The following is a 27,239-nucleotide window of genomic DNA, read 5'->3' as shown; positions in this document are numbered from 1 at the left end:
TAAGAAGAGGAGCAGGTAAGTGAGCACATCACACAGCATGTTCAACAATCAGATAAGAAGAGAAATTCAAGCCAAAAACTGGGAGCAACAGGAGGAAGTGCACTTCTCCAATGGGCCACAAGAGGGCACTGTGGGGAAAGATCCCCACTCCTATAAAAGCGTCTGCGCACGTCCGCAAGGAGCCATTTGGACGACGGAGCTCGAAGAGGAAGGACGTGAGGAGCCACAAAACAGTAAGAAAAGACAACTTTGCAACAATACATGGACACAAGCCAGGAACTGATCACCCCTGGCTGGGTCGCCCAAGGGAGGGTGTCTGGAGATTAAAGACCCGAAACACCCGATGAACTTGGGTTCTCCACTGATGATGTGTCCTAAAATTACCTCGTCGACGGACGAGGGCCAAAGCTAATGTGGCTAACTGCAAGTTAGCTGAATACATTAAGCTAAATCTGGATTTGAAACTTTGACCTTGAGCTTTGACGTGGACTTCGCGGATGGAACCTGCGACGTCATGACGGGTGACTGACCCGTCGGGAAAGGCAAGGGCCAATGCTAATGTGGCTAACCGGATGTCAACCGGTTGCATTAGCTCGGCTCTTTCCTAAAACATCAGGCCAAGAAAAAGATACAAGAACGTCAAGGGACTTCGCGGACGGTAGCGGCGACGCAATGGCGGGCAGCCGATCCGTCGGGAGAATCAGGGGCCAAAGCTAATGTGGCTAACCAGGTGGTAGCCACATACATTACATCGGCCCATTCTCGGAACATATTCACACACGAGTCCCAGAGGCCAAAGCAGCTGCGGGAGGTCAAGGACCCGCACGTGGGCACTGGAGACGAGATGTCCAGGTTCACACCATGAGGCACGGTGACAAAGGGGGTTCCCGTAAGTTTGCCCCGACGTGGCGAGTGCACCACGGGATGGCGGTCTTTACCGGCTCCCGGCCTATAACCATAAACCTAACCTGCCCGGGCCTGGCGGGGTGAACCCGGGTTCCTTTCTGCGCCACGGGCCGAGTGGGGGAACCTGGACAAGAGTGTGACAACGGGGGACAATTGACCCATCAAGAAGGGTAAAGGCCAAGGCTAATGTAGCTAGCTGGGTGCTAGCCGAATACATTAGCTGGGCCTGGACCTTGAACATTGACGTGGACCTCGCGGATGGAATCGACGACGCCATGACGGGTGACTGACCCGTCGGGAAAGGCAAGGGCCAATGCTAATGTGGTTAACCGGAGGTCAACCGGTTGCATTAGCTCGGCTCTTTCCTAAAACATCAGGGCAAGAAAAAGGAAATAAAAGAACATCAATGGACTTCACGGACGGTAGCGGCGACGCAATAGCGGGCAGCCGATCCGTCGGGAGAATCGAGGGCCAAAGCTAATGTGGCTAACCAGGTGGTAGCCACATCCGTTACATCGGCCCATTCTCGAAACATATTCACACACGAGTCCCAGAGGCCAAAGCAGCTGCGTGAGGTCAAGGACCCGCACGTGGGCACTGGTGACGCTACGGCGACGACGGCGGTAACGACACCTCGTCTAACCCCAACCAGTGCCTAATCCTAATCCCAACCCTATTCCTTATTCTAATCCCAACCCTATTCCTTATCCTAATCCCAACCCTATTCCTTATCCTAATCTCAACCCTATTCCTTATCCTAATCCCAACCCTATTCTTTATCCTAATCCCAACCCTATTCCTTATCCTAATCCCAACCCTATTCCTTATCCTAATCTCAACCCTATTCCTTATCCTAATCCCAACCCTGTTCCTTATCCTAATCCCAACCCTATTCCTTATCCTAATCCCAACCCTATTCCTTATCCTAATCTCAACCCTATTCCTTATCCTAATCCCAACCCTGACCCTCATCCTAATCCCAACCCTAATCCCCATTTCCCTGGGTCGGTCTTACTTCCCATTTGAGCCCTGAAACGAACATCAGTCAGGGCTCGGGGAGTTAGGACGAGGACCTGAAACAAAGGCAAAAGGGTTTCAAGGTAAGTAGAAGGATTGGAAGGACAACACAGGTAAGTGAAGTAGTACAACGGAGCAACAAGAAGATTCGTCGGGGGACAGCGGATGAGAAGAGAAACAGGTAAGTGAAGACAACATTCGGTGGAAAAAAGGAAAAAAACAGAGCGACAGGATGAAGTGGACTTTCATGGACGGACCACAGGAGGCACTGTGAGGAAAGATCCTCACTTGGATAAAAAAACGTTTGCGCACTTCCGCAAAACGCCATTTGGACAGCGGAACTTGAAGAGGAAGGACAGGAGTGAGATAGTACAACGGAGCAACAAGAGGATTCGTCGGGGGACAACGGATGAGAAGAGAACCAGGAAAAACGACAAGGGATTCATCATCACAAGAATAAAAGATGGATCAACAAATTCGTCGCGGGACAATTGATAAGAAGAGGAGCAGGTAAGTGAGCACATCACACAGCATGTTCAACAATCAGATAAGAAGAGAAATTCAAGCCAAAAACTGGGAGCAACAGGAGGAAGTGCACTTCTCCAATGGGCCACAAGAGGGCACTGTGGGGAAAGATCCCCACTCCTATAAAAGCGTCTGCGCACGTCCGCAAGGAGCCATTTGGACGACGGAGCTCGAAGAGGAAGGACGTGAGGAGCCACAAAACAGTAAGAAAAGACAACTTTGCAACAATACATGGACACAAGCCAGGAACTGATCACCCCTGGCTGGGTCGCCCAAGGGAGGGTGTCTGGAGATTAAAGACCCGAAACACCCGATGAACTTGGGTTCTCCACTGATGATGTGTCCTAAAATTACCTCGTCGACGGACGAGGGCCAAAGCTAATGTGGCTAACTGCAAGTTAGCTGAATACATTAAGCTAAATCTGGATTTGAAACTTTGACCTTGAGCTTTGACGTGGACTTCGCGGATGGAACCTGCGACGTCATGACGGGTGACTGACCCGTCGGGAAAGGCAAGGGCCAATGCTAATGTGGCTAACCGGATGTCAACCGGTTGCATTAGCTCGGCTCTTTCCTAAAACATCAGGCCAAGAAAAAGATACAAGAACGTCAAGGGACTTCGCGGACGGTAGCGGCGACGCAATGGCGGGCAGCCGATCCGTCGGGAGAATCAGGGGCCAAAGCTAATGTGGCTAACCAGGTGGTAGCCACATACATTACATCGGCCCATTCTCGGAACATATTCACACACGAGTCCCAGAGGCCAAAGCAGCTGCGGGAGGTCAAGGACCCGCACGTGGGCACTGGAGACGAGATGTCCAGGTTCACACCATGAGGCACGGTGACAAAGGGGGTTCCCGTAAGTTTGCCCCGACGTGGCGAGTGCACCACGGGATGGCGGTCTTTACCGGCTCCCGGCCTATAACCATAAACCTAACCTGCCCGGGCCTGGCGGGGTGAACCCGGGTTCCTTTCTGCGCCACGGGCCGAGTGGGGGAACCTGGACAAGAGTGTGACAACGGGGGACAATTGACCCATCAAGAAGGGTAAAGGCCAAGGCTAATGTAGCTAGCTGGGTGCTAGCCGAATACAACCCTAACCCTAACCCTAACCCAACCCTAAACCCTAACCCTAACCCTAACCCTAACCCTAACCCTAACCCTAACCCCTAACCCGGCTCGCCCCCCCCTCCCCTGACGCGACTGCGGGCCGACCTACTCGAATGCCGTGCGTGGATGATTTATCCCCGGGCATTGGCCTCATCGACCTCGACTGGGACCTGGATTCAGCCGAGGAAGACAACCTGCTGGATCCCTTCCCTCCCTCACCCCCGGCTCACGACGAGGAGGTGGCCGGCCCCTCGGGGGTGAGAGGGAACATCCATCGACCCGCAGGTAACCAATTTTCACCCCGAACGCCGGCGAATGAACCTCCTGAATGCGCAGGAGAACAGGGAGAGACGAGTTGGGCCAGCCGGTTAAGGGCAAATAAGACCCCACGACCGGCCCACTCACATTCCGCCCGAACTCACCGTAGCGCACCAATAACCAATAACCCTGACCAAGATGATGCGGCCAACGGAATGAAAGGTGGTAAAACCACTCACCTGGAACGGGACCGGGAAAGCAACGGCGATGTGGACGACGAGAGAGAGGGGAGCCGACTCAACGGCGACGAGGTGGAAGGACGACAAGGACGACAACGCGGCTAACGGCGCGACGGCGACAACGACGCGACGGCGACAACGACGCGGCTAAAAGGCAACGGAACACAAATACAAAAAGAGGGGACCGCGCGCCGGCATCGAGCTGCGGGGAACGGCGGACGTGGGGTGCCCTTCGAGGCAAATGGTGGTCAATGGAGAATCCCCGATGCGATCCCCGGAAGAGGAGAGTGCATAACGAGGTCCTTGACTGGATCTCGGGACTTTTCTAACACAAAACCTAACCCTTTAATAGCACACATCAAGGACTCTTATCTTCTAAACTAATATATATTTTTCTATATTAGAAGAATAAGTATTTGTTTAATAAAAAATATTTAGAAAAACACATCTACGTCTATTTTTTTTTTCTTCTCTCCCTCCCCTTGGGGATCTTGAGTGATCCCTAAGGGAAGGGAGCCTAACCATTTTATAGTAAAAAAAATTTAGAAAAAAATGTGTTTTTGGTAATTTTAATTTTTTTCCCTTCTCTTTCTTCTATTTTATGGGCCTATGTTTTGAGCATTTTATATAGGAGAGACGGAATTTAGATGACTTGTGCCCGTGCCAGTCCCGCCAAAAATTAAGGAATTGTGGATTTTTTATAAAGTTTTTTTTAAACCCCACAATTTTCTCTGATTTTTTTTTATATTTTCACTTTTTTTATTTTATTTTATTTTTTTTTGTGGGAAGCTTTTATTGTTTCCTAACCCCTAACCCTAACCCTAATCCCCGTGATGACACAAGATTTAAATCAAGCTGTCATATAGTTAAACAAAGTGAGGGACAACACAACCCTAAACAAAGGAAGATTGCAGGCTTAAAAACCCACCATTCCATCTTCCTAAACACAACCAATTTGGCTGAAAAAAGTTCATCCCCCTGACCGGCCCATTAATTATGGGAGGAGGAACAATTTGTAGAGAGGATTAAATGGAAGTGGATGAAGATAGGCTGAAACACCAATTTTCCACACCCTCTGGGCGTGTCCGGTAAACTTCTCAAATACTCATGTGACACTCCACCCACTTCCTGGTTAGTTGGACAATGGCATCCAAACGCTACAGACACGCGGAGAGAGCCCGAAGACGGGGCAGACACCGGTCGCCCTCCGACCACGCCACCCCCCAGCCAAGACCGCACAAACGCCCCCGCTGGGGAGAACCACAGCCATGTCGGCGACACCACCAAGGTGAGTGGAGGGAGCGGGAGGTGTACTCGCCACAGCGCGGCGGACGCCGGGTCCCCCGAAGAGGAGCAGGGCCCTCGGGGAGACCGCGACCGCGCCCGGAGCGCAGAGAGAGGCTCGAGTGGCGTGCACGGCGTTCACGTACGCCTCCCACGCCACCACCACCTCCACCACCGGCCCGCCGCCGGCGCAGACGTGGGCGTGCGGCGCCACCACCGCCGCCGCCGCCACAGCCGGCTCGCAGCGGCCGCACGACGCGACGACGGGGGGAGCGCGAGGACGGCGCTCCAAAAGATCAACGACCCGGCCGCCAACGTCCGGCGGGCCGGGTCCGTTGGAGGGTGTCCCCACCACCCTCCACAGCGCCTTCCTCTACCCCCCCGTTATCAGCGGAGAGGTCCGCTGACGACCGGCGTCCGGGGGGGCAAACATCATCGCGTCCGCGCGGGATAGTGGTAAACTGCGCGGCAGGCGAGCAGCACGCACCACACGCAGGGGAATGGAGTCGGCCACACCCCCCATGCGAGCGCAGACGCGAGCCATTTACCGCCTCATCCGATGGCCCACCACTCGTCCCGCGTGCTGTCCTCGGGTGAGCTGCCGGCCAACATCCGGAAGGCCGAGGCCGGCCTGCGGGAATCCGTTAGGCCGGCTGGGCTCACCCAAGCCACGGAAGAACGGCTGAAGGAGCACGCGAGGGTGTGGGCCAGCAGCGTTCGGGACACTCTGGCACGTCATTACCATGACGGAATGGAGCGTGCCAGGGTGGAAGTCGTCGGCTTGATGGACGAAGACTGGCCGGTGGCCTTGAACATCGCCCGCCGGTGGGCAAGGCGCCGGCTGGGTCCCGTCTTCGCCGACGCCACGCTGACGGAAATAAGCTTTCCTCCGTGAGACGGCGTCAAATCAACTGGCCCCGGCGGCGGAGGTAAGTGGGCGCGAAACGGACATGGACTGGCTGCCGGCTCCAGCGTCTGCATCACAGGCACCGGCGGACGCCCCACAGCCCCCCGCCAGAACTGCGCTCGCCACTGCCACCGCTGCGACTGCCGCCTGCCCCGCTACCACGACAGCGACCACCACAGCCACTACCGCTGTGACCACGCGGACGGCGACCCCCCGTTGGACGCACACCCCGAACCCCAACCGGAGCAATTAGGTTCCCTTCCCCTATTTCTGGGTTGACGAGTCCGTCCATGGCAGACTGCAGTTCAACCCCCTAACATTACTTATATATTTATATTATTGGGAGTCACCTTGGTTATACTGAGAGTTACTATCTAATTAATAAATGTTTAGCTTAAGCAATTACATTATAATAATTTGTTACAAACTTTTTTAATTACTAATTAGGTTTGCCTTTATTATTCGTCTAATCAATTATTTTAAACTATTTCTTTATAAATTACATGTCCATACTACTCATTTATTAAAACCCAACTATATTAAATATAATTTAATATCGTTTAAAGTAAATAAACCCAAAACAAATATGCCTCCAATCCCTAATGAATGTGCCCTTCCGACGACGTTTCGGCGAATGGGCGGCGAATAAGCGCCTTCTTCGGGTCAATGGCTCACTATTAAGCTGAGGTCCTTCCTCCTCAACAGCCAAAAGCCAAGTGGCTGCCTTTCATTTGTGACTTCGCCCTATATATAGCTTCCAAAAACATCAATGTTTTTTTTAAATGAAAGAAACATTTAAAAGTAGATTTAACCCTTCTATCACCTAAACCTATGCTACTGTTCTTATATTGTATGAAAGTGATCACTTAGTAAATAAAATTTTAATATCATACATTATGTATTAATGAAGAATGTGTATATATTATGTACTGTATACACTACATATACACTATATGATTTTATGATATTAATATATTATAACATATTACATATTGACTATATTGTAATATATTGTAATACTTTTGTTGGATCCCCTATATTATATTAATGAGATGCTTATTATGTAAATAACTATTGTGTTTTATCCTATTATATAAAATTATCAATTCATGTGTTAGTTCACCTCTTATTATTTTATCCACTCTAATTGTTCTTTGGAGCTCTACTATTCACCTATATATCAATTTGTAGGGTTAGGGTTAATCCCTTATATTAATTTGTATTCAAGGGTTAGGGGTTTATATATATATATATATATATATATATATATATATATATACATATATATATATTAGAAAATTGTTTTAATTTTGTTATATCATTGACAGAACCAGCAATCAACGAACTGGAAAAACATTTTTTTTATAGGTAAGTGCATGCTGGGCTAAGTGCACACTCATACTAACTACAAATTCATAACCAGGTAAGTTATTAGTTGGTAAATGAACAGGTAAGTATTTGTAAATTGGGAATGGGGGCGGGGTATTTAAAAAAATATACCAACATCACACTTGTTAGAAAAATAGAAACAAAGTTCATTTTTCCAGGCTGTAGAAATTTAATGGAAACCACGTTGTATTTGTTATTCTTCTAAAATGATATTAAAACATTAAATCAATTTGGGATTACGATGCCTCGAGGTCTCCATGGCCCGTCTGCTTCACTCTCTTCTGGTGCGACACCTTCAATTCTGCAATATAAACATAATTAATGTAGGACCTCCGTAGATGCTAGTAGGGGGGGGGCGTATAGCGTTTCTCCATGTCGAAAGTTGCTCTTGAGCCAACCGGCGAAATAGTGAAAATGGTTTTGTTTGTTCCTGGATGTCTATTTCCTCGTGTTTATTTCCAAACGTATCGGTGACGGATCCAATTTGTATTGTGATATTTTGGTTATGATTAGAATGAATATTATTGATTTTCTGGTTAGGGTTAGGATGAACGGAAGGGACTGGCGCCCTCAAGTGGTCGAATTGGGAGTTTCCTCCAGGTGAGTGGTTGTATTTAGAGTGAGATAAAGGAGAAGTATTCTCCGCTGGCTTAGGGTTAGGGTTAGGGTTAGGGTTAGGGTTAGAGCGAGCAGAATGAGCTGGTGCGCGCAAGTGGTCAGGTTTGGCATTACATCTAGATGAATGATTGTGTTTGGAGTGAGATAAAGAAGTATTTCCCGGGGAGTTAAAGTTAGGAGAACAGAAGGGACTGGCGCCCTCAAGTGGTCGGATTTGGAATTCACTTCCCGGTGAATGGTTTTAGATCTTCAGCTTGAGTAGTTTCCTCCACCACAACCGGGGGAGGGGGGGAATAAAAAACTAAAAAACAAATGAGAACCAACAATACTTGTTGAACATTGACACACAATGTGTCTTACCTTTACTATTTATTTTCTTCATCTTCAAAGCCATTTTCGAACTAACACACGTGTATGTTTTTCCCACCATCCAAGTTAGCACGTTCATCTGCCCCCAAAACATTGCCATTCCTGGAGAAAAGGGGGGGGGGGGGGGGGGGGGGTTATTTTCCTCATTAGACTTAGTTACAAGTGAAAGACGAAATCTTGCCTTTGGTCTCTTCCACTGAAGCATGTGTGGTTATGCTGCAACTTATTTTCATCCAATGGAGATCTTGAACACAAATACATTAATGCTTGCACAAACTATTTGAAACATTTGCATCATACACATTTGCAACTGCGCACCACATGCATTGAGTGTTGCAAAGTGCACACAAAATCAAAGCCGAAGAGGCCCAACGAACGCCAAACGTTCGCTAGCACTACTAACTAGTCGGCCGGAGGAAGCACTTTTATAGTCGCTTCACCAAGCCCTAATTGTGTACAGCTGCGTCTTAATTGCAGTCGGGGTCAACCTTCTTCTTTTTCTGCTCGTCGGACGTACATTTGCATATTGCCGCCGCCGGGTGGCAGCAAGTCAATGGCACGAACATATCGTGCGTTGCACCTGCTTCCTTAACACAATTCAAGGGAGAATACAACACACACACACACACGCGCACACACGTCGGTGTTTCTCAACGTAATAAATAGAAGAACGTCTCAAAATGAATAATGCAGGATTGCTATTTCATTTTGCAGACATCATAACACTTTCTGCTCAGTTATTCCATTTTGTTACGTTCTAATCTTTATGAACATCACTCATTTGACAAACGACAAATTGAATATGGATTTTTAATTTCACGTATACCCGAACGCATGTATTTATTTTTAGGAGGTTTTCACTTACCTTTAGCTTCGGCCCGTGAAATATTTTGGGTCAAAAATGTGTTCATTTTGTTTGAAACTGTGAAGGCGTGGCTTGGTCACGTGACGTGGGCCGGACTAGAGCGACAAAGCGCTTCGAATGGAGGATGGATCGGTCTGGAGTGTGAGGTGTGTCGTTTTCAGCTTTGTCGGTTCATTTTGTTTCCAGATTGATTGCATATTAAAACAAAGATTATTTTATAAAGGTGAGGTGGATCTGAAAGCTAGAGTATTTGTAGATAAATCGATCTATCATTTCAGACGTCTCGCCCAGACTATAACATATTATGCCCAATGTGTATTTACACTCACCTCATGTGAAATGACATCAGTCTCAATTTGTGGAGCACATCTCATGAATGTACCAGCAATATTTACATGTCCCATCCCGCAACAAGTAAAGATCTTCTTTGGTTTATATACGGAGCTCACATAAGAGGAAAGACCGTCATGCACATTCAGGATCCATGCGAGAAAAAAACAAGATTCGTGGCTGCTACGAAGGCAATCGAGGTTTTTATTCTTTTTGGTTGTTACTTTTTTGTTTTGTTTTTTTAAGAAATTGGGAAATGTATTTCTGGTATTCAAAATAGTTCTGGGAGGGGAATTGTATGGAATAAAATGCATACAAAAGGAGAAGGTAAAAAAAACAAAAAAAAAACAGCTGTAGCGAGGCACTCTTGATACACGTTTTGTTTGGAAGAAGAGCATCATCCGTTCGTGCATTTCTCCACCTATTTGGTGGTTGGGAGTGGGGGGGGGGGCAAAACCAGAAGCATCTGAAGCCTTTTCTTTTCTCCAGACAGAACAGCAATGAAAACGAGGCGGAAGGCGAGGACGCCGTCCAAAAGAGAAATCCCAAGGCGACGGGGAGCGGGAAGGCCGCCCGCCCGCCCGCCCGCCGCCGAGCGGCCGTCCAGAAGACTGTGGAGCTTTTGCGCCGGTCTCCCCCGTGGGCGCGGCTGGGCCAGCTCACGCCGGCAGGCTCAGCTTCTTGCCTTTCAACACTGCAAAAAGATCGAACCGTCGGTTAAGTCGCCGGGCCGTCGCGCTGCGCCCCTCCGCCTTTTCCCCCATTCACGAATAAAGTCGGAACGTTGCGGAAAAAGCCCCTCGAGTCAAAACGTGCTTTTGGGGTCACGTCGTAGCTACTTTTCAAACAGTACAGCTAGCATTGCAAATGCAACACTCGGTTCTTGCCTTGGCAGTCTCTCCTCACGGCGGGGACGCGCTCCTGCAAAGTAGCCACCATTCTCGCACATTTCTTCTCGTGGGACGTGGACTTTCATGTTAACAATGTTGGGGGCTTGATTTTCATCCGCTAAGTTGGCCGAGCACCGGAGACGGGACGGGCGGAGGCTGCCTTTTACCGGCGCTTAATTCCCGCCCTTCGCCGACGCTTTTGGGTTGGCCCGCCAACTCTCTACCCTGTAACCCCCCCCCCCCCCCCCCGTACCTAAGCCTCGAGCAATTTCCCGCGCATCGTCAAGGCCCGGAGACGTGACTGGGTTAGCGACCTTTGGTGACGTAAAGGTAGAAGAAGTCGCAGTAGAGGACCGTCTGGACCACGCCGGCCACGATGGCGATCATGTCGAAGAAGCCCTCGAAGTAGAAACGCCAGATCCAGTTGAAGAGGTAGAGGGCTCGGTACAGGCCCAGGCAAAACAGGTAGTGGGTGGTGATGGTCTCCGCCTCGCCCGTCTTGCTGATCATGAAGAGCTGGGGCAGGATGGCCACCGACTCCAAGTAGATGGAGAAGGTCCACAGGATCTGCAAAGACAGCCGCGGGCGGGCATCTTTAAAACGGCGTTATCGCTCCGGGGTGGGGGGGCTCATTTCTCCCCGCGCGCAGCTGTTAGGCCTTGCCCTCGGAAGTCAAGTCCGTGAGCCTCCTGCGCTTCGCCTAATATCGTAGCGCTTTAACGCCATCCTCTGGCGCCGTGATACGTAGGTAGCCGTCCGCATACGGCTCGCAACCCAAACAATACCGCTACACCGGTCCGCCCGCTATACGTACGGGAGCGCACGGAGTACCAAGTTACTGAACAGACATATTGCCCCAAATTGTTTCAAGTCATCGATGGGCCCCAAAAATCCAGATTGTATAAAGTCTAAAAATGACTTTTGTCATAAACGGGGGTTTTGCTCCTCGTAACTGACACCGATCACTGGGAGTTGCCATCATGCCATCGTTTCTCGGAATAAATGAGCATGCGCACGGTACGTGTAGCCAAATGATTCCCCAAAATGTTCGGGTTACTCTGCAGGCCTTGCCACACGCACACGCACATGCACACACACACACACACACACACACACAAGATAGAAAGAAAATGAACCACCGGTAAAGAGAGCGTGCCTTCTACCCCGGGAGCGCGCACCTTCTAGGCCGGGCGCGCACCTCCCGCACCTGGAGCCCACCTCCCACACCTGGAGCCCAGCTCCCGCACCAGGAGCCCACCTCCCGCACCAGGAGCGCTTTAGAAAGGCTCCCTCCCGTTCACAGGCGGAAGGTATGGCACTCAGACAGAACCCACCTCAAGGGGGGAAAAGTCGTGATTGATGAGCACAGCCAGACCCCCGACGGGGACCACGAGGAACTCCACCCTGAAGCTGTCGTGATTGCCATCGTAGGTGGCCCGGAACTTGACGTAGATCAGGTAGACGGTGGCGTAGGCGCATCCGATGTAGATGACCTGGCGGGCGGGAGCAATGGACCGCTAGTGACGCCACCCAAACCCTAACCATTTCCACTCGACGTCGACGGCCCGCTTACCTTCATACACGTGTTGTAGAGCGAAATGAAGGAGGTGAGCAGGTCCAAGTAGCGTGTGGTGAAAACGAGGGCAAAGAGGATTTGACTCTTTCCGGAGATGCCTACGAGGACAAGCGGGAGAAGGTTGACAGGCGCCGGCGGGACAAGCGAGGAAACGGCGCGCACGTTGCAATTTTGAAAGGTTCCCCGGACAGGGTCGGCATGGAAAAAACGCCACCTGCATAGGATGGCTACATTCGGCCGTCACTTTTCCAAACAGCAGCATCGCTAGCATGTGTTTGTCGTGTCCCGGCGCAACAACAATACGTAATACGTGCGCTTTTGGTGACTGGGATAGCTTGAGAGATTTCCATACACATTTGCTCTCTCTCAAATGTTAGCTAAGACACGGCAAGCTCATCCGTTTGCGTGTAACTTTAGACACGAACAAGCGGCGAAAGCTAGCGAGCTAGCTACTTCCGTAGCGCCCTCGAGAGCGCCACGTCAGACGGTAGACCGAACTAATCAAACGTCGACCGCGCTCAAAGGACCGACGTGATTCATTTATTTATGTATTTATTGGTTGGGGGGCGAACGCCCACTCGTAACTTGGCAGACTCTTAACTGGACTCCGTAAAAGATGCCGATTATATTCAGGCTGAAGTAACTCCGCCTCCTTCAACGCTCGCTATAAACCAATTCACACAAGGCACAAATGCCGTGTTATCGATGGCGTTGTGTGCTGACTCATCGAATCAAATTCCATTTTATTTGTATAGCCCTGAATCACCGAAGTCTCAAAGGGCTTCGCAAGGGATACGAGGTCATCCGTAAATACGAGGAAACCAACGCTGGCCAGTCCCTCGCGTGAATGAATGGGAAGGGGGGGGGGGGGGGGGGGGGGGGCAAGCTTAGCTAGCGACTCGCGATTTCAAGTCGGCCGTCGTTTGGCACCAACCGCTCTGCTAAACGCCGGAAGCGGCAGCAAACTGACCTGCGCACGACCTGCTTTTCCAGATCTTCAACAGGAGGATGATGATGGCTGCCAAGTGAGAGAGGTCTCCAGTAAGGCGGAACACGTTCATGGTGGCAAAGTTCACGGGCCGAACGCCAACTTGGATACGAGTCCTCCACTGCTGGCGAATATCGAATCGGCCGCTTTCCACTTTACGGGAGAACGATGCGGCGCGCTCTCGTGCGACTTGCAAATAATGGCGAGTCGTGCAGGTCGACGTGGAAGGGGGCGTGAATGCAACACGGCGCGGCGTCGGGATTGGACGCTGCGTTGGCTCGACGAGCCGGGGCGCCACCCACACAAGTTGGCGGCCATCTTACGTTGCCCATGCCCCGCGGGCTCGTGTGCAGGATCGAGAGCATATCAAAGAACCAACTTTCCGTTGTTTTTCTTTTCCTTGATGTGCCGCGCTTGCTTCCGTTTCATAGTCGACGGCGTTGAAATGACGCCGATGAAGCTTTGCCACGCACTCTTTAGTACCACCGTAAAGCAATGACACAAGTCCGCAACCGAACCTTTGTACTATGGAGGGCCATCCATCCATCCACCCATATTCTAGAGCCGCTTGACCTCACGAGGGTCGCAGGCTTGCCGTCGCCTATCCCAGCTGGCCTCGGACGGTAGGCGGGTGACACCTCGAATTGGTTGCCAGCCAACTGCAGTGCACACACAGAGAAACAACCGTTCACGCACCGAAGGACAATTTAGTGTGTCCGATTCACCTGGCGCGCATGTATTCTCAGTGCGGGGGGAAGCTACGGTGCCCGGAGAGAACCCACGCGGGCTCGGGAAGAAGGCGCAAACGCCAGGCGGTAAGGCCGGAGACAGGCGCGTTTGAACTCTGGTCCCTTTACCAGTTAGGCGGACGTGCTCGTCACCGCGCCTCCGACCCGCCCTACTATGGTGGACCCAAAGCGCCAAAATTCAATCAATAAATGCACCATTCAATAATTGCGTGTCATTAAAGGGGCGACCTGTAAGATTTTGATCGTTTTTCCACTATGGACAGCAGGAGGGAAGCGCTGCTTTTACCACGGTCCGTGGCTATAACAGACGCGGCAGCCTCCGGACGAGCGCCACCCCACAATTGAGCGGTGAACCGACGAGGCGCCCGTCCAAAGACGCCGGTCAGAAATAAAGCTCGTTACGTCAACGTAGATTTCTAAAGGAAAATGACAGAGGAGCCGACCTTCTTGACCTTCCGCGCACAGCCAAGAGGAGGCCAAACAAAGTAGTCCGGAAGGGTGCTAAGAGCAAGAAGGTGCGAGAGCGATACCGTTTTAATTAAGATATTATAGGTGAGACTTGAAGGCTGACGGGCCAATGACCGTCATGGGCAGAACGGCGCAAAAGGGCGAAGCGCGGTTGAAAAACAACAAAGCAGTACGGCGCTACGGAAAGGTCAAATGCTTGTGCAACAATAAACTAGCTGGCTCGCGCGCATGGCCGGTCTTTTCAATTGGGATAAAGCCGCGAGTTACCTTTTGTTCACGTTGCGCATCAGGAACGAAAACAGACATTTGAGCGCGAGCTTCCGAGAAGAGGCCGGCCGAGGGCTTTGGGCCAGCACTTCTGATGTCACAAAGGCACGACGGTGAGGAGGAAAGAGGAAGGAAGTCGGCGCCGTTGACTAAGCGGAAGGTACCGGTTTCCGGCGCCAGCTCTCACCGGATCATCGGCGGGTAGACATGGCGCCGTCGCTTTGGCTTTGTCTCCTTTGGCTCAGCTGGCTGCCGCCGAGAGGTAGGCGGGCGGGCGGGCGCCCGACCCTCGCGCGCGTCCGTTCGGAGGAGCCGGCAAAGGCCGACGTGTTTCGCGTGCGGCGGCAGGAACGGGCTGCCTGCGGCAGGCCGGCGGCGTCATCTGGCGCGCGCCGGGAGAGGAGGCCCTGATCGACTGCGCCGTCCGTCCCGGCTGCTCGGCCGGGAGTCCGCGCTTCAGCTGGTTGGCCTTCGGCCGCAGGTGGCGCGGCGCGCTTCGGCCGGAGCGCCGCCCCCGCAAGTACGGCCTCCGGGGCGCCTCCTTGCGCATTAGCGCCCTGGACGCCAACGACAGCGGGATTTACTACTGCGCCATCGCGTCCCCGGGAGAACCGGCGCCCGGCGCTCAGCACGTTGGCATGGGGACCACGCTCGTGGTCAAGGGTGAGGACGGTCGCCGCTCGGCCCCTTGGAACCGTCCCTGACCGGAAACGTGGAAGAGATCCTCTCAAAGCGCTGCGCTTCCCTGTGCTTGCAGAAAAGAGCAAACTGACGGCGGCTCACATCCTCTTGTGGTTAACCTTGGCCGTCTTGGCCCTCTACAGCGGGGCCGCGTTCACGCTCGTCCTTCAAAAGACGGTAACTTGCCCAAAGACGCCTCTTTTGCCAGGACGTAGAGACGCGCCTTGTAATCTCAGCCTTTGGTCTTCCAGTGCGCCCGCAGACCCGTGCGCAAGTGCCACAAGGTCAGTCGCATTCCGTTTGGGTGGCTCCGTCGCTTCGCGTCCCCGCGCTCGCGGCAAAGGGGGAAGGAAAAACAGAAGAGGAAGCGATGTAGCCGCCGCTCGCTCCAGCGCTTCTTCTCATAAGGCCGAGAGCAAAGCGGGAGGCTCCGGGCCGGGCCGGGCCTCCGTTGTCGCGCGCCAGAGCGGGAAAACGGGATACGTTCGGCCGAAGCCGGGTGCGGCGCGGCGGCAGGGTCGCCTGCGCGAGTGGCTTGCGAAGGGGAAACGGTGGCCGATTCTAATGTGAATTTTGGAAACGCCGGCGGCTCCCTCGCCGTTAGTTTTTGCTGCTCCCAATAATATATGCCAATAATAATTAGCGGAAGGCCGCATGGGCTACGTTTATCTGTTCGCCGTATGCCGGAAAGATCCGGCACCCGGCTGCGCAGCCGTATTCCGGCTTGAGGCCGAAGAAGGTTTCACGTCTAACAAAACGATTCCTACACCCGCGTGGGCTTTGCTTGCCAACAGAAGTCGAGGAACAAAAGTCGAATATTCGGCGATGTGCTGCAAGAGATGCGCCGCCGGCGAGATGAGAAGTCAGGCGGGGGGGCGGCCGAAAGGAACCCGCCGCCGCAGGTGGGGTTTTTTTACACACCCCACCCCCCGAGTCCGGCCACGTGACTTTTTCAAAGCAGTCCCTTTTTGCAGGTCGGTCACGCGCCCGACGACGTCTACGAAAATGTCTAAGAAGGCGCCCGGCGAGGGGCGTTCCTCAGGCTCCGGCCGGCCCTCAGGCTCCGGCCGGCCCTCAGGCTCCGGCCGGCCCTCAGGCTCCGGCCGGCCTTGCCCGTGGCCCGACCTTTTGAATGTGGAGCGCTGGGGCGCATGCAACTCTGCCCGGGATCAGGAACCAACACCCCTTTACTTAAAGTTAAGACTTTCATCTGCAGATATTTTGTTAGAAGCCCGGGTATTTTGGTGGAAACTTATTGGTCATTTCACAACCAAGGGAAAATAGCACATTTTCTGTCCAAACTGGAGGCAATCACATTTCTAATGTTTGCTTAAAAAAACCCAACTGATCATTCCGAGCCTCTTTGCACACGCGTCGGCGCAGCGGCGAAGATGTGAAGAGCGGCCTATTTTTTAATAAATAGCAAACCTGACTTGTGCCTGCCATTTACTCACAGTTGATGATTATCCATTTCAAACAAGGCGCACCGCATGAAATTACCCAGCAGCAGAGTGGACGAGAGGAGGCAACGGACAGAGTGTACAAAGTACACTGGCAAACTCATCTTGACGGGGGAGGGGACAAAAACAAAACAAAAATCCCTGCCATTAAAAGATACTAGTGTTCAGTGGCAGCATCTTGACATAAAAACAAGAGACGTATGACTAAATGGTTTTGTGCCTCAATCTTAAATAATAAAACCGAAGCGGAACTAAAAAACGAACAGAGGGTGGAAGAAGTCTTGAAATTTCACGGGAAATGATGCTTAACCCTAACCCTAAGTCAAGAAAGGAGCTTGGAAATGGCCAGTTGACAGCTAAGGTGCAGAAAGAAATAGGCTTGCGACTATCATTTGGTCCCCTTTCGGCTAAAACGCTAATCTGGTAAAGTTGGGCTCATTAGCTCCCAATCCATTTGAAACCTAAGCTTCCGTTGCAGCGGGGAGAATGTGCGCCATTCTCTGGAGCGATTCGCCTCAAAAGGCCAAGGAGACGTTCCGAAGCATTCGGTGCCAAAAACGAGTCCCAAAGCGAGCAGAGAAGATGCCGGGCGCCTCGAGTTGGACGGCGCCGCCGCCGCCGCCAAGTGGAGAAGCGTCCCTTTGGAGGTTTTCCACCCGTCCTTCGGGCCTCTGGGCGCTCCTTCGAACGGCGGGGCCGCGGGCCAGGCCGGCCGTGCCGAGGCGGCTCCCCGCCCGCTTCCTAGCCGTCGGCGTACTTGCTGTCCGCGGTGTGGCTGTCGCGTATGGAGAAGGGCCTCCAAGCCAGGACTTGAACGGCGGCCACGCACATGGGCAGCGCGCACACCAAGTAGAACATGGCGCCGCGGAGGCTCTCCAGGGCTCTGCAAAAAGCACATTGCTGGCTTTGGACCAAACTTTTGCCCAAATGACTTGACTCCTTCCAAAAGCGACGAGACGCCGAACGGGAGCTTTTCACGGAGGGCCGTCTGCGCGTCGGCTCCGCCGCGACGTCGTTGCCCCGCTTCAACTCGCCGTAGCTAGTTACAAAGGTTGCGCTGATGTGCTTGACCGGGGATTTGAGAAGAATGACCCTTTGAGCGTCTTGCACAGGAGCACGTTTTTGATCAGTCAAACCGATTCATTTTTGCTGCAGTCTGTTTTTTCATGCTTTAATAGAGGTAAATAAAAAAAAAAACTAAAAGGCAACAAAAAAATACAATCAATAAGTAAATAGCGCTCAATAAACAGCAAAAATGACTCGGCTCGGCCCGTCGGCTTTGCGATAGAACGGGAGCGACAGACGGCCAAATTTACCTAGGCTCCGCGTCCCCGCCGGCGTCCTTCAGCTGCTCGTAGCCAAACTGGTTGAGAATGGAGATGACCAGCATGGGCGCCAGAGACTGAGCGGGCTTGGTGAACAGGGCGTTGGTCCCGAACACCATGGAGGAGATGGGCGAGCTGCAAGCGCGCCGCAGCCGCCGTCAACTTGGGCAAACGGGCGCGAGCCTAGCACCGACCGGCGCGCCTTGTCAAACGCGCGACCGCGGTCCTCTTAGGACAGTATGGCCGCCGAGCTGAGCCGTCCCAGCCCGGCGCGCGACTCAAAGCTCGCGTCTCCAAAACCGAAGGCGCGTCCTTTCTCGGCGGCCGGATGCGGCGGCATTCGCTTGGCGAAAACTAATCCCGCGGAGAGCGCGAGGTGGGACGAGCGACGCGGCCCTGGCTTTTCTCGCCACCGGGCAAACGAGCCCATCTCGTCGGCGGACTCCCCGTTCGGACTTCCCGCTGTCCGAACAGCAGCGCCGGAGTTTCGGGGGGCGTAAAGACACGCCGGGCAGCTGACAAAACGCGCCCCGGCTCCCCAGAAGTCGGGGCCGGCGAAGCGGGAGCCTTTACCTGCGCTGGTACTTGAGCATGTCCCTGTCAATGATATCCGCCAGGGGCAAGCTGAAGAGACTGAAGGTGGCCTGCACCACCACCCTGCGCGCAGGACGCCGACACTAGGCAGAAGACCAAAGCCCAAAAGGTCGGAAAAAAAATGCCGGCGGGGCCTCACATGCTGAGGGTGAGGAATAAGGCCAGGACCCGGTAGTGGTGCGCACCCAGCGCCAGCATGCCGGCCCCCATCAAGACCTCCAAGTAGAAGGTGTAGAGGATTATTCTGTAGTAGCCCAGGCTGTGAAGAAATCTGTCGCAGCTCAGCACCAGCAGCTGGGGCGGGCGGACATCAAAGCGGACGTTTGGCTCCGAAGCGGCGCGAAGCGGCGCTCTTCCACGCGCTGCGCACCTGAGGACAGATGAACCCGGCGCCGTACATGACGCTCCTGGCCTGCGACGAGAGCACGTCGGGAGGGATCAGGTGCTCGGCGAAGATGAGCGTGAAGTTGCTGAAGAAGGCCAGCGCGAAGACCTGGAAAAAGTTCATGAGCACAAAGAGGCGGAAGTCCCCGTTGACCAGGATCTGCCACGTCAGCGTCCTGACGGCGGGGGGGTCGGCCGAGGCGCCCGGGGCCGAGGCGGCCGGGACCGAGGCCCTGTCGTCGAAGCGGCTCCGTCCGCGCAGGCCCGTGTAGAGCATGCAGCCGCAGCTCAGGACGCCCGCCGTCACGGCGAAGGCTTGGAAGGCCGCCAGGTCCTCCATGTTTTTGGACAGCACGCCGCAGAAGAGCACGCTGGACGAGCCCAGCAGCGAGGCCACCTGCCGGGCGGCGAAGCGGACGTCGGGCGCGCGCTTCGGCCGCTGCGCGCGTCGTCGTCGTCGCCCCCCCCCCCCCTTACCTGGTTGTACTTGATGAGCCTGAGGCGGTTCCCGTGGCGGCCGGAAATCTCGGCGAACAGGGCGCACTGCGCCAGCAGCACGAAGGTCAGCATGCCGTCAAAGGCGCACAAGGCCACCGTCAGGTGCGCGCCGCACAGCCAGTCGCCGGGCGCGTACGACCTCCACGGGAACCAGGCGATGAGGAAGGCCGCCGAGTAGAGCGGGGCGCCGTACAGGATGGAGCGGCGCCGCTGGGAGCAGCAGGCCCACTTGGCGTTGTCTTGCAGGTAGCCGAAGAGAGGATCGTTGATGGCGTTCCACACCATGTAGATCACCTGCCCGAGAGCAAATAGGCAAAAACTTTGGAGTGTCTGCTCTGCTCGGGGACTCGTCGGGTCGGCGCGCGAAGTGACAAAACGCTTGGCGCACCCGCGCTCACGGCAAAGATTGACACAGCGTGCACGCGCGCCGCGCCCCGCTCACCTGCGACTTGTGGAAGGCGCCCTCGGATATCTTGTACTTGTTGATGAAGAGCTTCACGTAGTAAAAGCTGAAAATGTTGTTGATCATGGCAGACCCCAAAGTGGTCATGGCGTAAGCCAGAGCCGCCGGGTTGAGTCCCGGGTGGGGCCAACCTTTGGCCTCCGCCATGCCGGCCCAAAAAGTCACTCTTCGGGTGCTGGAGGCGACTGAAACGCAGTCGCGTCGTCTTCCTCGGAGAGTTCATTCGGAGCGAGTCGGGCTGACATCCGGGTTGCTTTGTTGTTGTTGGGTTTTTTTTTCGGTCGAGAAGGGCGGCGCTGAAACTTGGCCGGCATGCTGATTGGTCGGAACGCCTCGCGATTCCACTTTCCGAATGGTCCACGTCAAACCGGAAATCAGGAAGCTTCGGCAGAAATGTTCGTTCTAATACGAAGCACTTTCGATAATTTACCGTTGTCAAGTTTTCGCGGTTAAATCAATGACTTTTTCTTGCCACGTAACAGTGAGCAAACGTAGGCGGCAGTGCTCACAGCTAAACCGAAACGCGATGCTTAGTTTAAGTCCCGATTGCCCGCAGCACTATCGAATTGTACGCCCTGATTGGTCCGTCGCGTGAATTACAATCGGACCGCCTCGTTCAAATTCTGATGCGATGCTTTTATTTCACTTCCAACTGATTGGAATTTGTGACTCCATGGAGGAAAAAATATGAAATGGAAAAGAATTTAGAATTCCAATTCAATTCCCAAACATTACATATAAAGAGAAACGCGATATTCAAACTGCTCCCATTCAAACTAAATGACATCAAAATGTGACTATTAGAAAGGGAAAAAAATTAAAACGAGAACGGAAAGGTTGTTGTTGAAGAGCTCCACCCCGCTCCTTCCGCGTTGATGCGCGCCAAGCACGCTGACCTTGCGAACATCTTGCACAGCGTTCCTGCTCAACCGGAGCGCTCTTTCCACAGCGGCGGGGCCAGCAGCAGCAGCAGCAGCAGCAGCAGCAGCAGCAGCAGCAGCGTCGCCGCCAGCAGCAGCGGCGCCGCCGCCAGCACCAGGAGGGCAAGCGGTCCGCGCCGCCGGCCGCTCCGACGGGATTTCAGCCACGGCTCCACGCAATCCGCCAGGCTGTAGGACTCGGGCCGGTAGCCCAGTTCCCTGCGGGCCTTGTCGATCTTGAAGGTGTGGCTTACCGCCATGTTCCTCACCTGCGCGCCACACGCACATGTCACGTGCCCGGCGGGAGCGCATGTTTTATTCAGGTCCGGCGTCACGGAAGGAGTTGGCGACCGGCCGGCCCAGCTTTGGTTTCGGCCTCGCGGCGCATGCGCGAGGAGGTCCTGTCACCAATCTCTAGCCAAAGCGCGGCAGAGTTCGGTCTTGTCATCGGGCGCGCCACGCGGATGGAATCCCGCCCGCTTTTGAGGCTTCGACGTTTCCCCTCATTCTACCCGGCAAACCGCATTATCACAAACGCGTCGGCACGATCTCATAGGGAGAAACGCGGCGACGGAGCTACGAAAGCGCGCGATGATGAGGCGAGCCGATCGGCGAAGGAGCTCAAAGCGTCCAAGGAACATTCGACGCGATAGGCCAAAGGGGGAAGGCCCCATTTGACCTGCTGTTGCTCTTGAATTGGATTCACAAAGCGGAAAAGGGAAGAAAGAGCGACTTACTTCGCTCCTGGTGAACAGGAGGGGCACGTCCATCACGGGTCTCAGGCTGACATGCAAAAACTCCACCAGGACGGCTGGGAACGCAAGAGGGTTTCGTAACGGGTCTTTCGGCGGCTCGGGATACGAGCGGCGGGCGCGCTACCTGCCGAATAGACCAGGGAAACGGGCAGCTTGATGGACGACCGGCCGTAGCCCAGTCTGGCAAACTGAAACGAAAGCCGCGGACGCGCCGTCAAAAGAGGCGCGCGGGGCGCCGCTCTTTTTGCCCTCGCGCAAAAGGAGATCGGAGAGGGACGGTGCCTTTTAGCGAAGGCGCACAAACGTTGCGTGCTTCTCTAAAGGCCGCCTCCGCCGCTCGGAAAAAAAAAAAAGTCCGCTGGAGTAAGGGCCCCTTCGGGAGCCGCGCCAAAGCGGCGGCAACTCACCAGAGGTGTCAACCACACAAAGAGGTTGACTGAAAGTCCGTCGTTGATGAAGTAGGTCTGGCCGCTCTGGAAAAAGCAACGCGGGTCAATCTCAGCATGCGAACGTTCCCTCGCGCGCGCCGTGACAAACGTCTTCTTCCCGGTCTAGTTGGAGGTCGCGGCGTCAAAGGCGCACTCACGGCCACGCAGCCCTTGTCGGGGGCGAGAGCCTCGGCCGCCAGCGCGTGGGCCTGCACCAGGTTGTCCACGTGCACCCAGTTCATCCTGGCCCGCCCGTCACCCAAGCGGAAACTCAACAATCCGCGCTCGGCGTTCACCTGAGCACACACGAGGACGGCGCGCTGGCTCGCGCGCTCCCTCGCCGCGCGGCGGGCCGCTTTCGGGCCGAGCGCGGCGCCAAAGGGCGGGCGGGGGGAGGCGCCGGTGCGAGAAAGGGCCGAAGCTTTGCCGGACGCAAGAAGGGAGACGGAGCGAAAGCGGAGATCGCCATGAATAATGCAAGCCGAGCGCGCGGGCGCTCCTCACTATCACTCTGCGCAGGTGTCGGCGTTCTCCGGGGCCGTAGATGCCGCAGGGCCGCAGGACGCAAGTTCTCAGGACGCCGCCGCCTGCACAGCGCCACATCCTTTGTTAGCTTATGCTTTTCTCGGCAAATGAATTTGAGCCCGACGGGAATCCCATTACTGCCGCAAAGCGAGCAAAGAGGTCGAGACGGCTCGCCGTCCCCCGACGCCTCCGCTCCCTTTCTGGCAGGGCCGACCCCGATCGGGAAAGGCCATTTCGAGTGGCGCGCCGCACTTTCGGGATCTTTTAGCGAGTCCCCTCTCGCTGAGGGACCGATATTTACGCATCTGAAAGGATTGAGAATGAGCCGGGCGGCGACTCTTCCGTCGCTACCTTCCGTCTTCCCGAATAAACAAAGTCCCCCCCTTTTCCAAGCCGTTGACGGTGTTTCCAAATGAGGAAATAACGCGAGAAAAAGCGGTTCGGTCCCCCGCGTGAACGTCGGCTCTCCGGGGATTCCCGAGCGGCGCGGCGGCAATTATCAGCGGATCCCGTTTGACCGGATTGCTGGGAAAATGAGCTCGGGCTTCTTGCAAATGCCGCGCCGCCGTCATTTGACGCGCGACAACACGGGGAACGCCGCGCGCCTTTCGCTAGATCGGCGCCGGTGCCGAATGACATCTTTGCCCTCCGGGTCGCGGTCCGTTTGCGAGCGCGTCCCGATACGAGCGTCGCTCGCTTCGCCCTCGGAGGCTTCCGTCGGCCGGGCGGCGGGTCTAGAGGGCGAGGCCCGCCCCGCGTCGAGGCCGGGCAAACCCGTCTCCTGCTAACATTCGATCGGAGGGACGATACCAAACGGGCTTTTGCGCATAGCGGCCGTGGCCAAGTACGTAGTTGAGGCGCTCCGCCGGCTGTTTTGGCCGGCGCGGCGCATATGCAGGGGTCAAAGTTCACGCATGAGACAAAAGGAAGAAAAGAGGACTTCCGTATGGAAGATCGATGGCCATCCGAATCCGGGACGTGAAACGTCAAATTCACGTGAAACGCGGCCGCCGAAGTTTGCGGGCCCGCCATCGGCCCTCGCCGCTCGCGACGAAAAGGAAGATTCGGTGCTTTGCCCGCCCACCTTTGAGGGAACGGCCGTCGGCGGAGATGACCATCTGCTCGGCTACGGCCTTGGTCCTGGAGTAGTGGTCCGCGTGCTGAAGCGGACCGGGACGGACTCACAAAGGTGGACCTCGGCGCGCCGCGACTCGTACCCACCATGTCGGGGGGCACGGGGGGGACGGAGGCCTCGTCGCCGTCCTCGATGGGCCGCCCCGCAAACACCGCGTTGGTGGTGCTGGTGTACACCAGCCGGGGGACGCTCCTTTCTCTGCACGCTGAAAAGAAAGACGGAAAAACAAAGAGAAGCGTCGCGACGTTGACGGACCCGCCATCTTTGCGCGACTCGGCGATGCTACATCCTCACCGGTGATGACGTTGACGGTACCGCCCACATTGACCGATTCCACCTGCTCTTTCCTTAGCTGGGAACAAATATGAAGACGGACACCCGTCACGAGCACGCGGTCGCGATATCGGTTCAAAGAAGGCGAGGCGGTTTCGGCCCGATTTTGTTGTTTTTGTTTCAACAGACGTTGCGGTCGTGCCTTGGACATGTGACGCTGCGGCAAAGCAGACCGTCACTCCTACGTTAACTGCGGCAAAAATACCCTAGCATTTTCACATCCATCTACATGTGTCGCTCCACTGTTTTTGATCATAAGCAACATGGCCATTATTGTTGATAGCTCTGCGCATGTGAAGAATTGTTGCGGGCCAGCTGCCAAACCGCCAGCCGGCGAGGAGGAGGACGTCCGTCGAGCGCTCACCTGCTCCGGGCCCGACATGCCGTAGGACGCCGCGTGGAAAACGCAGTCCACGCCCCGGCAAAGGTCAAAGAGGGTCGAATAATCCCGGACGTCGCCCTGCCGCGACGAGAGAGGAACGGTAACCCTGGGCGTCGGACCCGAGCCGCTCCGGGGGCTCGTACCTGACAGAAGAGCGCCCCCTCGGGGAGCTCCCGCTCCGGTTTATTGATGTCCAGGAGGATGACGGACAGGCCCTGGGCGGCCAGCGCCCTCCCCAGCCTGAAGCCAAAGTATCCCCCGCCTCCGGTCACCAGCGCGGTCCCCGACCTTCCGGCGCGGGGCGCGGACGGCCGGCCGTCGGCCCGGGGTCGGCGCGGGGGTCGTCCGCCGCCCCGTGGCCCGCGAAGGGAGACGCCGCGGCAGGGAAGCCCCTTCGCCTGGCGCGGGGAGCCTCGGCGCCGGCCGCAAGTCTCCATCGGCGCCCTGCGCCGGTCCAGAAGGCGTTTGCTCGCTTTCCCCCCGGCCCGCCTTTCGTCCTCGGCGCCGCGGCCTTTCGGTCTCATCTTGCTACGCGTTATTCATCGGTCTTACCGAAGCGCACCTTCGAAATGAAGGTTTATGGGAGACCCCCCAAAAAAACAAGCGGGTGACCCGAGAACCCTCTCTGTCTTTGGACCGAACTGACACATTACAAAATAGTCATTTCGTTTTACAAGTAGTCCACAAATATTCTAAGTCTACGAAAATAAGAAATATTCTACGAAGCATCAACGTCATTACCTTTCGTGTTTACAATGAATTTGTCGTTCGCGTTGTGTATTATAGAACGGCTCCTTTTGGGTTATTTTATTGAGCTACGCAAACACTGTAAAACTGATTGGAACTAACGCATATCAAAAAATGACACCTACACCAACGTATAAGAACGATCTTCTCTTCCAATTCATGAAACTTTGCCGTTGGAAAGTAAAATACACATTGTGCTAAGGAAGCACTTATGCATACAGTATGGGAGTGTGTGTTTGTGTGTGTGTATATATATTAATATATATATAGTGTGTGTGTGTGTATTCACACATACACACACACACAAACGACCTTCTCTTCCAATTCATGAAGGTTAACTTTACCGTTATAAGGTTAAATACACATTGCACTAAGAAAGCATATATACTTAGACACACGTTTTTCCATTAACAAGGACTTGGACTTTCTCAAAATTCAAGCAAGCTTTTTTCTTCCGGAAGGCAGGCCAAACGGTCTTACCTGTCTGCGTGTTAGTGCAGCGGTCCAGTCGCCTCCATACTCGAGTAGATGCAGGTGGCCTGGATATCAGTCTCGCGCTGTCCCCCGTGTCACCTGTCAGGCCCCGCCCCCGCCAACGTCTCGCTACCGTAACGCGAGGCAGCAGCGGGCCCCTTGTTTTAAGGTGACGTCAGGAACAGATGTCCGTGGCTAAAATTTCTTGCGGCGCGCTGGGAGAATCGTCATCATCAAACGACTCGGGGCAGCAGATAGAAAGCGTACGTATGATGGACGCCTTTGAGTTGATCGCAAAGGTCGAGCGGTTCCCCTTTTCCCTAATTGTTCGCGAGTTGCTGTTGCGGCTGGGAAATTCTCCAAATCATTCGTTTCCCCGACGGCTCGCGCGATTCCATTTCCTAGCGCTGCTGAGACGGTGTTCTACCCAATCCAAAAGGACGCGGAGGGGACTTAAGAGGGGCCTTCAAAGGTCCGGCCGTTAAATGCCGAGCGGCAGAGCGGGACGCCCTTCTCCCAGGGCTTGGAACGGGAGCCCTCATGTCCCATTTAGGCCTCTCGGGTGCCGCGCCGGGCCCGAGAGCGGGTGGGGCGAAGCGGCCCGCGCCCGCCGACTCCAGAACGGCGCGACCGCGGCGCTCGGTCAATCGGAGCAAACTCGGGAGACAAACGCGCACGATAACAAAGAGGTAGACCGTAACTCACGCCAGCGATGGGCACGGCGAAGTACACGGTGTTGCCGCACAGAGACGCGAGGTCGGCGCCAGGTCGGCGCCAGGTCGGCGCCAGGTCGGCGCGAGGGGGAGACGTGAGCGCACGGCTTCCTCAGGGGCCCTCTCGCCTTCTTCCCGCCCTGGGAACGCTGAAAGGAAGGAGGGGGAGAGAGAGGAAAAAAAAAAAAAATACAACCTTCCCTTCCACTTGTGACGCATGCCCTCGTCGGCCACCGACGACCGGGAGAAAAATCACTTTTTTTCCCTTTGCAAAAATATGGCCTTTACCCACGAATGTGGAAAACCCAAACGTATTGAGCGGCGCCTTGAGTTACGAGTGACCCAACTAACGAGCTTCCCCGCCGGATACGTGCAACGTAAGCGTTTTGTCCGCGTTGACTTGAGGGCGCTAAACACAAGACGCGCAGTGAATTTGAAAGCGCCCCTTCAAAATGCCGCCCAGCGACGCAAAACACCATTGACACGCGCCCAGAGGCAAACCTTTCCAACTCTTTAAGCAACCAACATCCGAGCGCAAACGAGATAGCGACGCTCGCCGACGTATATCCTGTGACCGGTCGGTAACCGAACACAACGGGATTCCGTTCCTGGCGGCGGAGGCGGGTACACCGCGAGCAGATGAACGAAACGGGTAGCGATCTGAAACG

The 27,239-nt window shown here is 54.6% G+C and overlaps 4 protein-coding genes and 1 long non-coding RNA gene across 20 annotated transcripts; 2 read left to right on the top strand and 3 right to left on the bottom strand.

Moving 5' to 3' along the window:
- The first annotated feature begins 3,560 nt into the window (after window positions 1-3,560).
- On the top strand, window positions 3,561-4,499 carry LOC148411264 (uncharacterized). Its single transcript, XR_015868237.1, has 2 exons — window positions 3,561-3,842; window positions 3,985-4,499. It is a non-coding gene; the product is annotated as an uncharacterized LOC148411264 (long non-coding RNA).
- Window positions 4,500-9,997: 5,498 nt separating this feature from the next.
- On the bottom strand, window positions 9,998-16,714 carry kdelr2a (KDEL endoplasmic reticulum protein retention receptor 2a). The gene is made up of 6 exons (XM_088436013.1): window positions 14,942-16,714; window positions 13,253-13,929; window positions 12,280-12,380; window positions 12,041-12,199; window positions 11,021-11,273; window positions 9,998-10,510 (listed from the first exon to the last, which is right to left on the bottom strand). The coding sequence occupies exons 2-6, from the start codon at window positions 13,341-13,343 to the stop codon at window positions 10,476-10,478; spliced, it is 639 nt and encodes a 212-aa protein (XP_088292139.1). The 5' UTR covers window positions 13,344-13,929; window positions 14,942-16,714; the 3' UTR covers window positions 9,998-10,475.
- On the top strand, window positions 13,217-16,867 carry LOC148411262 (immunoglobulin superfamily member 6). Of its 13 annotated transcripts, none has more exons than XM_088436011.1 (7): window positions 13,242-14,085; window positions 14,778-15,016; window positions 15,103-15,417; window positions 15,512-15,612; window positions 15,687-15,719; window positions 16,233-16,337; window positions 16,410-16,596. In XM_088436011.1, the coding sequence occupies exons 2-7, from the start codon at window positions 14,962-14,964 to the stop codon at window positions 16,446-16,448; spliced, it is 648 nt and encodes a 215-aa protein (XP_088292137.1). In that variant the 5' UTR covers window positions 13,242-14,085; window positions 14,778-14,961; the 3' UTR covers window positions 16,449-16,596. The 13 variants fall into 13 exon arrangements, with proteins under 13 accessions (XP_088292129.1, XP_088292131.1, XP_088292128.1 ...); XM_088436010.1 differs by having other exon boundaries at window positions 13,249-14,085; window positions 16,230-16,337; XM_088436007.1 differs by having other exon boundaries at window positions 13,236-14,085; window positions 15,512-15,719; window positions 16,410-16,867.
- On the bottom strand, window positions 16,867-20,429 carry mfsd13al (major facilitator superfamily domain containing 13a-like). 2 transcript variants are annotated; one of them, XM_088435996.1, is made up of 7 exons: window positions 20,139-20,429; window positions 19,676-19,990; window positions 19,185-19,595; window positions 18,954-19,108; window positions 18,794-18,877; window positions 18,212-18,355; window positions 16,867-17,778 (listed from the first exon to the last, which is right to left on the bottom strand). In XM_088435996.1, the coding sequence occupies exons 1-7, from the start codon at window positions 20,304-20,306 to the stop codon at window positions 17,637-17,639; spliced, it is 1,419 nt and encodes a 472-aa protein (XP_088292122.1). In that variant the 5' UTR covers window positions 20,307-20,429; the 3' UTR covers window positions 16,867-17,636. The 2 variants fall into 2 exon arrangements, with proteins under 2 accessions (XP_088292122.1, XP_088292124.1); XM_088435998.1 differs by lacking the exon at window positions 18,212-18,355.
- Window positions 20,413-26,720, bottom strand: sdr42e2 (short chain dehydrogenase/reductase family 42E, member 2). Of its 3 annotated transcripts, XM_088435995.1 has the most exons (12): window positions 24,781-26,720; window positions 24,620-24,715; window positions 24,217-24,274; window positions 24,009-24,127; window positions 23,872-23,947; window positions 22,767-22,849; window positions 22,421-22,558; window positions 22,242-22,307; window positions 21,959-22,022; window positions 21,817-21,890; window positions 21,056-21,348; window positions 20,413-20,541 (listed from the first exon to the last, which is right to left on the bottom strand). In XM_088435995.1, the coding sequence occupies exons 1-11, from the start codon at window positions 25,159-25,161 to the stop codon at window positions 21,085-21,087; spliced, it is 1,419 nt and encodes a 472-aa protein (XP_088292121.1). In that variant the 5' UTR covers window positions 25,162-26,720; the 3' UTR covers window positions 20,413-20,541; window positions 21,056-21,084. The 3 variants fall into 3 exon arrangements, with proteins under 3 accessions (XP_088292121.1, XP_088292120.1, XP_088292119.1); XM_088435994.1 differs by lacking the exon at window positions 20,413-20,541 and having other exon boundaries at window positions 20,781-21,348; XM_088435993.1 differs by lacking the exons at window positions 20,413-20,541; window positions 21,959-22,022 and having other exon boundaries at window positions 20,781-21,348; window positions 21,817-21,958.
- Window positions 26,721-27,239: the final 519 nt, after the last annotated feature.

This window comes from Hippichthys cyanospilos, chromosome 16 (assembly GCF_059441005.1).
Source record: "Hippichthys cyanospilos isolate Australia breed blue-spotted pipefish chromosome 16, RoL_Hcya_1.0, whole genome shotgun sequence".
Taxonomy (NCBI): Eukaryota; Metazoa; Chordata; class Actinopteri; order Syngnathiformes; family Syngnathidae; genus Hippichthys; species Hippichthys cyanospilos.
Note: the sequence above shows the minus strand (reverse complement) of the source record. Positions and strands in the feature narration are given on the sequence as shown.

Bases quoted from the DNA above. Each gene is read 5' to 3' on its own strand.
- kdelr2a (XM_088436013.1), bottom strand. From the start codon at position 13,343: ATGAACGTGTTCCGCCTTACTGGAGACCTCTCTCACTTGGCAGCCATC. The intron at 12,381-13,252 runs GTCAGTTTGCTG...TTGTCCTCGTAG, and splicing joins GAAAAGCAGGTCGTGCGCAG to GCATCTCCGGAAAGAGTCAA. The intron at 11,274-12,040 runs GTGGGTTCTGTC...CTGTCTTTGCAG, and splicing joins ACGACTTTTCCCCCCTTGAG to ATCCTGTGGACCTTCTCCAT.
- sdr42e2 (XM_088435993.1), bottom strand. From the start codon at position 25,161: ATGAGACCGAAAGGCCGCGGCGCCGAGGACGAAAGGCGGGCCGGGGGG. The intron at 24,275-24,619 runs GTGAGCGCTCGA...ATTTGTTCCCAG, and splicing joins GCATGTCGGGCCCGGAGCAG to CTAAGGAAAGAGCAGGTGGA. The intron at 24,128-24,216 runs GTGAGGATGTAG...CTTTCTTTTCAG, and splicing joins TACCGTCAACGTCATCACCG to CGTGCAGAGAAAGGAGCGTC.
- LOC148411262 (XM_088436003.1), top strand. From the start codon at position 14,962: ATGGCGCCGTCGCTTTGGCTTTGTCTCCTTTGGCTCAGCTGGCTGCCG. The intron at 15,017-15,102 runs GTAGGCGGGCGG...GTGCGGCGGCAG, and splicing joins CAGCTGGCTGCCGCCGAGAG to GAACGGGCTGCCTGCGGCAG. The intron at 15,720-16,229 runs GTCAGTCGCATT...GCTTGCCAACAG, and splicing joins CCGTGCGCAAGTGCCACAAG to AAGTCGAGGAACAAAAGTCG.
- mfsd13al (XM_088435996.1), bottom strand. From the start codon at position 20,306: ATGGCGGAGGCCAAAGGTTGGCCCCACCCGGGACTCAACCCGGCGGCT. The intron at 19,109-19,184 runs GTGCGCAGCGCG...CGCCCGCCCCAG, and splicing joins CCGGGTTCATCTGTCCTCAG to CTGCTGGTGCTGAGCTGCGA. The intron at 18,356-18,793 runs GTAAAGGCTCCC...GCGCGCTTGCAG, and splicing joins ATGCTCAAGTACCAGCGCAG to CTCGCCCATCTCCTCCATGG.